The 12,951-nt window shown below is 39.6% G+C and overlaps 1 protein-coding gene across 1 annotated transcript in view; it reads left to right on the plus strand.

The window, feature by feature from the left end:
* Positions 1-221: 221 nt before the first annotated feature.
* LOC110517275 (nucleolar GTP-binding protein 2-like) overlaps positions 222-12,951 on the plus strand; it is a 39,071-nt gene continuing 26,341 nt past the window's right edge. Inside the window, 4 exon segments of the mRNA XM_090229270.1 lie at positions 222-341; positions 746-836; positions 1,073-1,167; positions 1,477-1,616. Coding sequence (XP_090085396.1) covers positions 278-341; positions 746-836; positions 1,073-1,167; positions 1,477-1,616 — 390 coding nt within the window. The 5' untranslated portion in view covers positions 222-277.

The following is a 12,951-nucleotide window of genomic DNA, read 5'->3' on the forward strand; positions in this document are numbered from 1 at the left end:
AAAGCTGCTAAAACAATCAATATGTGTGTATATTTTAAGGTCCTTGTATAATCTGTAATTTGTTTTACCCCTTAGCATATCATTGCCTGTTTGTATAGTTTTATATATATATATATATATATATATATATATATATTAAAAAATAAACAAAATAATAATAAAGAACACATGTATTGTCGCTCTCTGATGACGTCCATCCGGAATCTGCGGGACTGGAAGTTGAAGCTATAACTTGACATTTTGAGTGTTTTCTACGTGTGTCAAACAACCTGTCAAGATGGTGAAGCCACGGTCCAAGGGGGAAAGCACGATAAACACATCGGCGGCCAGCAGTAATCCTGGTATGTTACAGTCCATGCTCTATGTAACGTTACTGTTTGTTTACAGCTAATGTTAGCTAGCTAACGCGATAGACTTTCTCTCTGATAGATCTGTCTGTTTCGTCTAACAACACAGACATATTTGGTCCATATGTGACATTTGTGTTAGCTAGAAATGGAAACGTATACAATATGTTTGGCACTGACATAATTAGTTCAGTAACTAGCTAATTTAGCTACACATTCTGTTAAACCTTTGCCAAAAACACAACATAACTTCCATAACACAATTGAGAACTACACTTCTTATATGGATTTCCAATATTGTTCTGACAATTAATTAACCCAAAATACCACCACACACCTATAATCTCTAACATTGTGTGGCATATATCACCATAACCTTACGACTCTACCTTTTACAGACCGACCAAAGACTCCTGCAGGTTCAGGCAACAGCATGAGGGACCGGGCATCTGTCAGGCGTCTGAATATGTACAGACAAAAGCAGAGATGGTAAATGGTGGAGAGAAAACATGTGACACTTCCATATGAACTCTTTCCTTTAATGCTAATGTAACTCTCAGGTCAGCAGTTGACACTTTACCCAGATCAACCACACCAGTTCCTGGTATTCTATATGTAGCTCCTCTTCATAAAAAAAATAAATGATTGTGTTGTAATATATTTGACTGTAATATAATTTCCATGCACCTGCTTTTGTGGCCGCTGACTATTTCCTCTGCCATTAGCAACAACAGAGGCCAGGTGATCAAGCGTTTGTCGTACCAGTCCACTGTGGCTGATGGGACACAGGCCAGAGTGGAGCCCAACATCAAATGGTTTGGTGAGTAGTGCTGTTAACTGCAATTGCCACACTGTCTCAAGTTAATCCACAAATTCTCTTGGCTCTGTTTTTATTATTGATTTGAGAGGTATAATGGCAATTTGTCTAACGATTGATTGGCTAGTTGAAGCAAGTTGAAACTGTATACAGAATGGTGGAGTTCTTGTCAATAATGTCTAGCAAACTCTTGATTTGTAAGAATAAATCTGTTTTATGCCTTTTTTAAATATCTGTGTATGGAGAGAAGATGGCAGCCTCAACTTTCTCACACACTGGTTAATTCTTCCCCTCTGGTCTCCACTGTTTCAGCAAACACTCGGGTCATCAAGCAGTCATCCCTACAGAAGTTTCAGGATGAGATGGGTGCGGTGAAGAAGGACCCATATCGCGTGGTAATGAAACAGAGCTGGCTGCCCATGTCCCTCCTGCACGACAGAGTCAAAGCACACGTGAGTACCAAGCAGGGACACATTCATTTGAGCACACTGGTGTTGTCACAATATCAGCATTTTGACATTGATACCAGGGTCAAAGCACACGTGAGTACCAAGCAGGGACACATTCATTTGAGCACACTGGTGTTGTCACAATATCAGCATTTTGACATTGATACCAGGGTCAAAGCACACGTGAGTACCAAGCAGGGACACATTCATTTGAGCACACTGGTGTTGTCACAATATCAGCATTTTGACATTGATACCAGGTTTATCAGGACACTGAAACGATACATTTGCAAAAAATGTCACAGAATAACCACTGGCCTTTATTTATTTTTAACATTGAACAATATGTTGATAGCTAGTTTTAATTTTTTATTTAACCCATATTTAGTACAACATCTAAACTAATATATTCAATTTCTTTCAAAAAATAAAACTCCATATTAATTACCCCCAAGAGTTATTTTGACTATTTTCTACATTGTAGAAAAATAGTGAAGACTTCAAAACTATGAAATAACACATGGAATCATGTTTAACACTTTTTTGGTTACTACAAATCTAAATATATTTTAGATTCTTCAAAGTAGCCACCCTTTGCCTTTGACAGCTTTGCACACTCTTGGCATTTTCTCAATCAGCTTCATGAGGAATGCTTTTCCAACAGTCTTGAAGGAGTATGCTGAGCACTGCTTTTCCGTCACTTTGTGGTCCAACTCATCCCAAACCATCTCAATTGGGATCAGGTTGGGTGATTGTGAAGGCCAGGTCATCTGATGCAGCACTTCATCACTCCTTCTTGGTCAATTAGCCAGTGAACAGTTGATGTTACTTGAACTCAATAAGCATTTATTTGGTCTGCAATTTCTGAGGCTGGTAACTCTAATGACCTTAACCTCTGCAGCAGTCATGGCGGTCCTCATGAGAGCCAGTTTCATCATAGCGCCTGATGATTTTTGAGACTGCACTTGAAGACACTTTCAAAGTTCTTGACATTTTCTGGATTGACTTATCTTCATGTCTTAAAGTAATGATGGACTGTCGTTTCTCTTTGCTTATTTGAGCTGTTCTTGCCATAATATGGACTTGGTCTTTTACCAAATAGGGCCATCTTCTGTATACCCCCTTTATCTTGCCACAACTCAACTGATTGGCTCAAACGCATTAAGAAGGAAAGAAATTCCACAAATCAACTTTTAACAAGACACACCTGTTAATTGAAATGCATTTCAGGTGACTACCTCATGAAGCTATTTGAGAGAATGCCAAGAGTGTGCAAAGCTGTCATCAAGGCAAAGGGTGGCTACTTTGAATAATCTATTTTGGTTACTAAATGATTCCGTATGTTATTTCATAGTTTTGATGTAGAAAATGGTAAAAATAAAGAAAAACACTTGAATGAGTAGGTGTGTCAACTTTTGACTGGTACTGTATGTTCGTCATTCTCACTCAAGTCATTCAAATTTAGTTGCTAGTAGAATAACATTACAATGCAAATGTTCTGTGTACAGTGGCAAGAAAAAGTATGAACCTTTTGGAATTATCTGGGTTTCTGCATAAATTTGACATCAAATTTGATCTGATCTTCATCTAAGTCACAATAGACAAACTCATTGTGCTTAAACTAATAACACACAAATTGTATTTGTCTGGTCTATATTGAATACATAATTTAAACATTCATAGTGTAGGTTGGGAAAAATGTGAACCCCTAGGCTAATGACTTCTCCAAAAGCTAATTGGAGTCAATGAACCTGGAGTCGAATCAATGAGACGAGATTGGAGATTTTGGTTAGAGTTGCCCTGCCCCGTTAAAGAAAAACTCACAAAATTTGAGTGTGCTATTCACGAGAAGTATTGCCTGATGTGAACCTCGGACAAAATAACTCCGAAGACCTAAGATTAATAATGGTTGCCTTCCATAAAGATGGAAAGGGTTACAAAAGTATCTCTGAAAGAATGTCCACGGTAAGACAAATTGTCTGTAAATGGACAAATTTCAGCACTGTTGCTACTCTTCCTAGGAGTGGCCGTCCTGCAAAGATGATTGTGAGAGCACAGCGCAGAAGGCACAATGAGGTTAGGAAGAATCCTAGAGTGTCAGCTAAAGACTTACAGAAATGCTAACATCTCTGTTGACGAGTCTACAGTACGTAAAACACTAAACAATAATGGTTTTCATTGGGGGACACCATGGAAGAAGCCACTGCTGTCCAAAATCAACATTGCTGCACGTCTGAAGTTCGGAAAAGAGCACCTGGATGTTCCACAGCGCTACTGGAACAATTCTGTGGACAGATTAAACTGCGGTTGTGTTGTTTGGAGGGAAAAAAGGCACAACACACCAACATCAAAACCTCATCCCAACTGTAAAGTATGGTGGAGGGAGCATCATGGTTTTGGGCTGCTTTGATGCCTCAGATCCTGGACAGCTTGCTATTATCGACCGGAAAAAATAATTTAAAATGTTATTAAGACATTTTGCAGGACAATGTAAGGCTATCTGTCCTCCAATTGAAGCTCAATAGAAGTTAGGTGATGCAACACGACAACAACCCAAAAGACAGAAGTAAATCAACAACAGATCAACAATGCCTTCTGGAGTGGCCCAGTCAGTTCTGACCTCAACCCAATTGAGATGCTGTGGCATGACCTCGAGTGGTTCACGCCAGACATCCTAAGAATATTGCTGAACTGAAAGAGTTTTGTAAAACGGAATGGTTTAAAATTCCTCCTGATCGTTGTGCAGGTCTGTTCCACAACTACGGAAAACGCCAAAGAAGGGTCAACCTGTTATTAAATCCAAGGTTTCACATACTTTTTCCAACCTACACTGTGAATGTTTACACTGTGTGTTCAATAAAGACATGACAAATTATAATTGTTTGTGTTTTTAGTTTAAGCAGACTGTTTGTCTATTGTTGTGACTTAGATGAAGATCAGATCACGTTTTATGACCAATTTATGCAGAAATCCAGGTAATTCTAAAGGGTTCACATACTTTTTCTCCACTCTAAAAAATTGTTTGTCATTTTGGAATAAACCTTCCTTGCACTGCTTTGTAGCACCTTGTGCTTAGTTGTTTCTGTTGGCTGGCCCTCATCTGCTCTGTACGCAAAGTATTCCCATAGTTCACTTCTGGAGACCGTTTCGTCAACAACATGGGGGCGTGGAGTTATGTTTTAGTTTGAAGAAGCCTTGTTGTTGGCATTTTCTCTCTCCCGCTTGCTTCTCAAATGTGGCTTGCCCTGTGTCTGCTGCATGCGCAAGTAGTCTGGCTATCTTACTACTGTCCCCCTTGAAAAGATTCAGACAAATTACTAGACAGACTAGCTCCTCTCAATCCGTATATGACTTGAGACACATTTGACACAAGTGCCGAAAGTAACAAATTCTAGTATCAAACCGTTCATGTTTTTAGTATCGAAAAGTACCAACGTTTCGGTAGACCGTGCTACATTAGCCCACTGTAGCAAAATGTTTTGCGACTGAAAACTAAAAGTGGTTCAGGACTTTTAGTCTTCTGTGCCTAATGAATACGACCCCGGTTAAATTAGGACACCAAGTGACTCAATACTGGGGTGGAGTTGGCTACTTGATGCTGAGCAGACGGCACTCTCCACACTGTGTGCTTTCATATTTGTGGTGGTGATGTTTTTGACTACGGGGAGTGTCAATTGTGTTCGATCTCACGCAATGTTATTCAATATTGTCCCATCTGGCAAAGCTGTAGCGGTCTGTCTTGTGTGATATGAACATGAATTTTTATTTATTTGGATCCCTATTAGCTTTTGCAGAAGCAGCAGCTATTCTTCCTGGGGTCCACAAACTCAAAACACTGATAGACAAGTCACACACATTTTAAATACAACATTATACAAACAATACTTTAAAAAAAAGAGGCTCCTCACTGTCCCCGCTGTTCCATGAGTTGCTTTTTAATCTGTTTTTAGGTAGTTTTGCTTGAATAATTGGAGAAGGGAGTTCCATGCGATCATGGCTCTGTATAAAACTGTGCGTTGCAGTGAATTCGTTTTTGAAGAAACCCTTGTTGGCATGTTTTGTGGGGTATGTGAGCTGAATGTTATTGGATTAGACTAGAGGACTAGACTAGAGGTCGACCGATAACTTGAATCGGCCATGCCAATTACTCATAACAATCGGTAATCAGCCTTTTTGGATGCCGATTTACATCGCAATCCACGAGGTGACTGCATGGCAGGCTGACCACCTGTTACGCAAGTGCAGCATCAAAATGACGTTGTGGCTGCAAGGAGCCAAGGTAAGTTGCTAGCTAGCATTAGGGGCGGAAGGGTAGCCTAGTGGTTAGAGCATTGGGCTAGTAACTGGAAGGTTGCAAGTTCAAACCCCCGTGCTGACAAGGTACAAATCTGTCGTTCTGCCCCTGAACACTGTTCCTAGGCCGTCATTGAAAATAAGAATTTGTTCTTAACTGACTTGCCTAGTTAAATAAAGGTAAAATTTAAAATAAAAAATGTATCTTATAAAAAACAATCTTCACATAATCACTAGTTAACTCCACATGGTTGATATTACTAGGTTAATTAGCTTGTCTTGCATTGCATATAATCAATGCGTTGCCTGTTAATTTATCAACGAATCACAGCCTACTTCAACTTCGCCAAACGGATGACAATTTAACAAAAGCGCAATCGCGAAAAAAGCACATTCGTTGCACAAATGTACCCATGCCTTTTGAAAATCAATACCTGCATATTTAGTTAAGGACATTCATGTTAGCAGGCAATATTAACTAGGGAAATTGTCGCTTCTCTTGTGTTCAGTGCAAGCAGAGTCAGGGTATATGCAGCAGTTTGGGCCACCTGGCTCGTTGTGAACTGTGGGAAGACCATTTCTTCCCAACAAGGACCAGAATTAATTTGCCAGATTTTTACTTATTTATGACATAACATTGCACAACCTTCAATGTAACAGCAATATTTCGACATAGTGTTGCCATCCCTTTGATGAAATACGGAACGGTTCCGTATTTCACTGAAAGAATAAACATTTTGTTTTCAAAATGATCGTTTCCGGATATGACCATATTAATGACCAAGGATTGTATTTCTGTGTGTTTATTATCAATAAATCTATGATTTGATAGAGCAGTCTGACTGAGCGGTGGTAGGCAGCAGCAGGCTTAATTCCAACAGCACTTTACTGCGTTTGCCAGCAGCTCTTAGCAATTACTTGATTCACAGAGCTCTTTATGACTTCAAGCGGGTGATGGCAATACGAAAGTGCCTATAAGAACATCCAATAGTCAATGGTATATGAAATACAAATGGTATAGAGATAAATAGTCAACGTGTCATAATTCCTATAACTACAACCTAAAACTTATTAACTGGGAATATTGACGACTCATGTTAAAAGGAACTACCGGCTTTCATATGTTCTCATGTTCTGAGCAAGGAACTTCAACGTTAGCTTTTTTTACATTGCACATATTGCACTTTTACTTTCTTCTCCAACACTGTTTTTGCATTATTTAAACCAAATTGAACATGTTTCATTATTTATTTGAGATTAAATTAAATTTATTGATGTATTATATTAAGTAAAAAATGTTGTAATTGTCATTATTACAAATACATGCAGTTGAAGTCGAAGTTTACATACATCTTAGCCAAATACATTTAAACTTAGTTTTTCCACAATTCCTGACATTTATATCCTAGTAAAAATTCCCTGTCTTAGGTCAGTTAGAATCACCACTTTTTATTTTAAGAATGTGAAATGTCAGAATAATAGTAGAGCGAATGATTTATTTCAGCTTTAATTTCTTTCATCACATTCCCAGTGGGTCAGAAGTTTACATACACCCAATTAGTATTTGGTAGCATTGCCTTTACATTGTTTGTTTAACCTGGGTCAAATGTTTTGGGTAGCCTTCCATAAGCTTCCCATAATAAGTCTTTGCTCACACACACTTTTTAATTTTTCCATAGGCTTGAGGTCAGGGCTTTGTGATGGCCACTCCAATACCTTGACTTTGTTGTCCTCAAGCCATTTTGCCACAACTTTGAAAGTATGCTTGGGATCATTGTGATCAAGACCCATTTGTGATTAAGCTTGAACTTCCTGACTGATGTTTAGAGATGTTGCTTCAATATATCCACATAATTTTCCATCCTCATGATGCCATCTATTTTGTGAAGTGCACCAGTCTCTCCTGCAGCAAAGCACCACCACAACATGATGCTGCCACCCCTGTGCTTCACAGTTGGGATGGTGTTCTTTGCAAGCCTCGTCCTTTTTCCTCCAAACATAATGATGGTCATTATGGCCAAACAGTTCTATTTTTGTTTTATCAGACAATAGGACATTTCTCCAAAAAGTACAATCTTTGCCCTGATGTGCAGTTGCAAATCGTAGTCTGGCTTTTTTTTATGGCGGTTTTGGAGCAGTGGCTTCTTCATTGCTGAGCGGCCTTTCAGGTTATGTCGATATAGGACTTGTTTTACTGTGGATATAGATACATTTGTACCTGTTTCCTCCAGTATCTTCACAAGGTCCTTTGCTGCTGTTCTGGGATTGGTTTGCACTTTTCGCACCAAAGTACGTTCATCTTTAGGAGACCGAACGCATCTCCTTCCTGAGCGGTATGATGGCTGCGTGGTCCCATGGTGTTTATACTTGCGTACCATTGTTTGTACAGATGAACGTGGTGCCTTCAGGCATTTGGAAATTGCTCACAAGGATGAACCGGACTTGTGGAGGCCTACAGTTTTTTTTCTGAGGCCTTGGCTGATTTATTTTGATTTTCCCTTGAAGTCAAGCAAAGAGGCACTGAGTTTGAAAGTAAGCCTTGAAATACATCCACAGGTACACCTCCAATTGACTCAAATGGTGTGAATTAGCCATTCAGAAGCTTCTAAAGCTATGACATAATTTATTGGAATTTTACAAGCTGTTTAAGGCACAGTTAACTTAGTGTACGTAAACTTCTGATCCACTGGAATTGTGATAATATGTCTGTAAACAATTGTTGGAAAAATTACTTGTCATGCACACAGTAGATGCCCTAACAGACTTGCCAAAACGAGTTTGTTAACAAGAAATGTGTGGAGTGGTTGAAGAATGAGTTTTAATGACTCTAACAGGCAATATTAACTCGGGAAATTGTCGCTTCTCTTACGTTCAGTGCAAGCAGAGTCAGAGCCAGGGTATATGCAGCAGTTTGGGCCACCTGGCTGTGTATGTAAAATCCGAATTCAACTGTATATATAAATATTAATCGTCCAATTTTAATCGGTATCGGCTTTTTTTGGTCCTTGAATAATCGCCGTTGAAATATCAGAATAAGTCGACCTTTCGTCAGTAATATTTCTTATAAAAAGTAGATCAGAAGCAGTTAATCGCTCATCAACCCTCAACCAAGAAAGACTGGCATGCATGTTGTCGATTTTAGTTCTGTATGTACAGTTAAGGGCAAGGCGTGCTGCTCTGTTTTGAGCCAGCTGCAGCTTTGCTAGGTCTTTCTCTCCTGCACTTGACCCTATTACCGGACAGTAATCAAGCTGGGAGCAGAGCCTGAACAACTAGTACCGTTGATTTGTGTCAAACGCAGAACATCTTTTTATAACAGACATAACCCTCCCCATCTTCACCACGACTTTGTCAATATCACTTGACCATCCAATGTAATACCTAGGAGTTTAGCTTCCTCAACTTGCTCTATGGTCACACCTTTATGTACAACTCCAGTTTAGATCTTCGGGAATATTTTGAACCAAATACAATGCTTTTTGTTTTAATATAGTAAAGACAAGTTTATTATGAATCACCCATTCTGATGCTGACTGCTCCTTATTTAGAATTTCAGTGAGCCCTCTGGCTTTGGTTGCTGAAATGTATCGTGTGGACTCATCTACAGTGCCTTGCGAAAGTATTCGGCCCCCTTGAACTTTGCGACCTTTTGCCACATTTCAGGCTTCAAACATAAAGATATAAAACTGTATTTTTTTGTGAAGAATCAACAACAAGTGGGACACAATCATGAAGTGGAACGACATTTATTGGATATTTCAAACTTTTTTAACAAATCAAAAACTGAAAAATTGGGCGTGCAAAATTATTCAGCCCCCTTAAGTTAATACTTTGTAGCGCCACCTTTTGCTGCGATTACAGCTGTAAGTCGCTTGGGGTATGTCTCTATCAGTTTTGCACACCGAGAGACTGACATTTTTCCCATTCCTCCTTGCAAAACAGCTCGAGCTCAGTGAGGTTGGATGGAGAGCATTTGTGAACAGCAGTTTTCAGTTCTTTCCACAGATTCTCGATTGGATTCAGGTCTGGACTTTGACTTGGCCATTCTAACACCTGGATATGTTTATTTTTGAACCATTCCATTGTAGATTTTGCTTTATGTTTTGGATCATTGTCTTGTTGGAAGACAAATCTCTGTCCCAGTCTCAGGTCTTTTGCAGACTCCATCAGGTTTTCTTCCAGAATGGTCCTGTATTTGGCTCCATCCATCTTCCCATCAATTTTAACCATCTTCCCTGTCCCTGCTGAAGAAAAGCAGGCCCAAACCATGATGCTGCCACCACCATGTTTGACAGTGGGGATGGTGTGTTCAGCTGTGTTGCTTTTACGCCAAACATAACGTTTTGCATTGTTGCCAAAAAGTTCAATTTTGGTTTCATCTGACCAGAGCACCTTCTTCCACATGTTTGGTGTCTCCCAGGTGGCTTGTGGCAAACTTTAAACGACACTTTTTATGGAAATCTTTAAGAAATGGCTTTCTTCTTGCCACTCTTCCATAAAGGCCAGATTTGTGCAATATACGACTGATTGTTGTCCTATGGACAGAGTCTCCCACCTCAGCTGTAGATCTCTGCAGTTCATCCAGAGTGATCATGGGCCTCTTGGCTGCATCTCTGATCAGTCTTCTCCTTGTATGAGCTGAAAGTTTAGAGGGACGGCCAGGTCTTGGTAGATTTGCAGTGGTCTGATACTCCTCCATTTCAATATTATCGCTTGCACAGTGCTCCTTGGGATGTTTAAAGCTTGGGAAATCTTTTTGTATCCAAATCCGGCTTTAAACTTCTTCACAACAGTATCTCGGACCTGCCTGGTGTGTTCCTTGTTCTTCATGATGCCCTCTGCGCTTTTGACGGACCTCTGAGACTATCACAGTGCAGGTGCATTTATACGGAGACTTGATTACACACAGGTGGATTGTATTTATCATCATTAGTCATTTAGGTCAACATTGGATCATTCAGAAATCCTCACTGAACTTCTGGAGAGAGTTTGCTGCACTGAAAGTAAAGGGGCTGAATAATTTTGCACGCCCAATTTTTCAGTTTTTGATTTGTTAAAAAAGTTTGAAATATCCAATAAATGTCGTTCCACTTCATGATTGTGTCCCACTTGTTGTTGAATCTTCACAAAAAAATACGGTTTTATATCTTTATGTTTGAAACCTGAAATGTGGCAAAAGGTCGCAAAGTTCAATGGGGCCGAATACTTTCGCAAGGCACTGTACATACAGTCATTATAGCTTTGTGCCAAATCATTTGTAAAAGAAAAATAGATGCATAATGACCAAAAGTATGTGGACACCTGCTCGTCGAACAGCTCATTCCAAAATCATGGGCATTAACATGGTCTACGCTTTGCTGCTATGACATTTTCCACTCTTCTGGGAAGGCTTTCCACTTAGATATTGGAACATTGCTGCAAGGACTTTCAGCTTTGAGCATTTAGTGAGATTGGGCGCTAATGTTGGCTGATTAGGCCTGGCTCGCAGTCGGCGTTCCATTTCATTCCAAAGGTGTTCGATGGTGTTGAGGTCAGGGCTCTGTACAGGCCAGTCAAGTTCTTCCACACTGATCTCGACAAACTAGTTCTGTAAAGACCTGGCTTTGCGCACCGGGGCATTGTCATGCTGAAGCAAGAAAGGGCCTTCTCCAAACTGTTGCCACAAAGTTCGAAGCCCAGAATCGTCTAGAATGTCATTTTATGCTGTAGCATTAAGATTTCCCTATGGCGGTGCCACATTGAAAGTCATTGAGCTCTTCAGTAGGGCCGTGTATTTGTCTATGGAGATTGCATAGCGGTGTGCTCGTATTTTATACACCTGTCAGCAATGGTGAGGCTGAAATGGCCAAATCCACTAATTTCAAGGGGTGTCCACATACTTTTGTATATATACTGTATCTGACGTTAGAACACTCTAGGTTCTGTTGGATAAATAACTCTGCAACCATGTGATGTAAAGCCATAGCAAGTGAGTTTTTTTCAATAACAATTTATGATCAATAAAATTAAAGGCTTCACTGAAATCTAACAATGCAACTCCAACTATCATCTTATTCTTTTATTTGAACCAGTCATCTGAGTCAGTGCAGTGCAAGTTGAGTGCCCTTTTTTTATGCTGAAAGTCAGTTAACTTATTGTAAAATCATTACATGGTTTTCCTCAGGCAGCCTATTTCTTAGAGCCTGGTTACACCAGACTGAGCGTTCATTCCGGTTTAACCAGGCTGTATTTGTGAGGTGAAAAATGCACAGGTTGACAGGTCAGGTGGGCTCTTCCTCTCCAACTGGCCTATTCCGCTCGTTTTGCTCCGCTTCACAATGATCCAACCTGCCTGTATCGAGTTGTGCTTTGCAAGAGAGAGTTCGATGTAGTTGGCCAACTTTGTGCCCCCGGGTGATTTTGCTACACAATGTTCCTGTAGATTGCTCTAAAACCATTATTTTCTCAACCGTAATAGCCTATGCATTATGTTGATTCCTGCTATGAAAGTATCTGCCTGTCCCTGTTTCGCGGCCGGCTGCTGTGTGAGATATGCGCATGGTGGAGGGAGAGATGCATTCTGAGAAGCACAACCATATGACCATTGACGAAAGTGTTACTGCAGGCAAATTACAGTTTAAAAAAAAAAAAAATAATTTTTTTTTTTTTTTAAGCTATTACTCTTTCAGTTACATCAAGTAGGCTACGCCTGGCGCTGGAAAGTTTTGTTGTAGGACATTAGCCTACATTTAACTGATGGATTAATAAATGATCCTGCATGGCTATATATAAACACAAAAATAATTTGAGTTATCAATCTAGCAAAATGTTTTGCACTTCCTCAGGATGTGAATAATATAGCTTATAGGCCAATATGAACAAAGATGTCATCAAATTCTCTGAAGAGCCAAAAATAAATCAGATCATTCTGGATCTTATTTTGACAGGTTTCATATCAAAATATTAGTCATGCATTCCCTGTATATGCTGCATGAAATAATAGCTTTTTTAATCATCGACTGCCACTAATGTGCAGTGAATGTTCTTGTATTTGTTATTGAGCAAC

The sequence above is a fragment of the Oncorhynchus mykiss genome, chromosome 3 (assembly GCF_057628025.1).
Source record: "Oncorhynchus mykiss isolate SJ-2025 chromosome 3, ASM5762802v1, whole genome shotgun sequence".
Classification (NCBI taxonomy): Eukaryota; Metazoa; Chordata; class Actinopteri; order Salmoniformes; family Salmonidae; genus Oncorhynchus; species Oncorhynchus mykiss.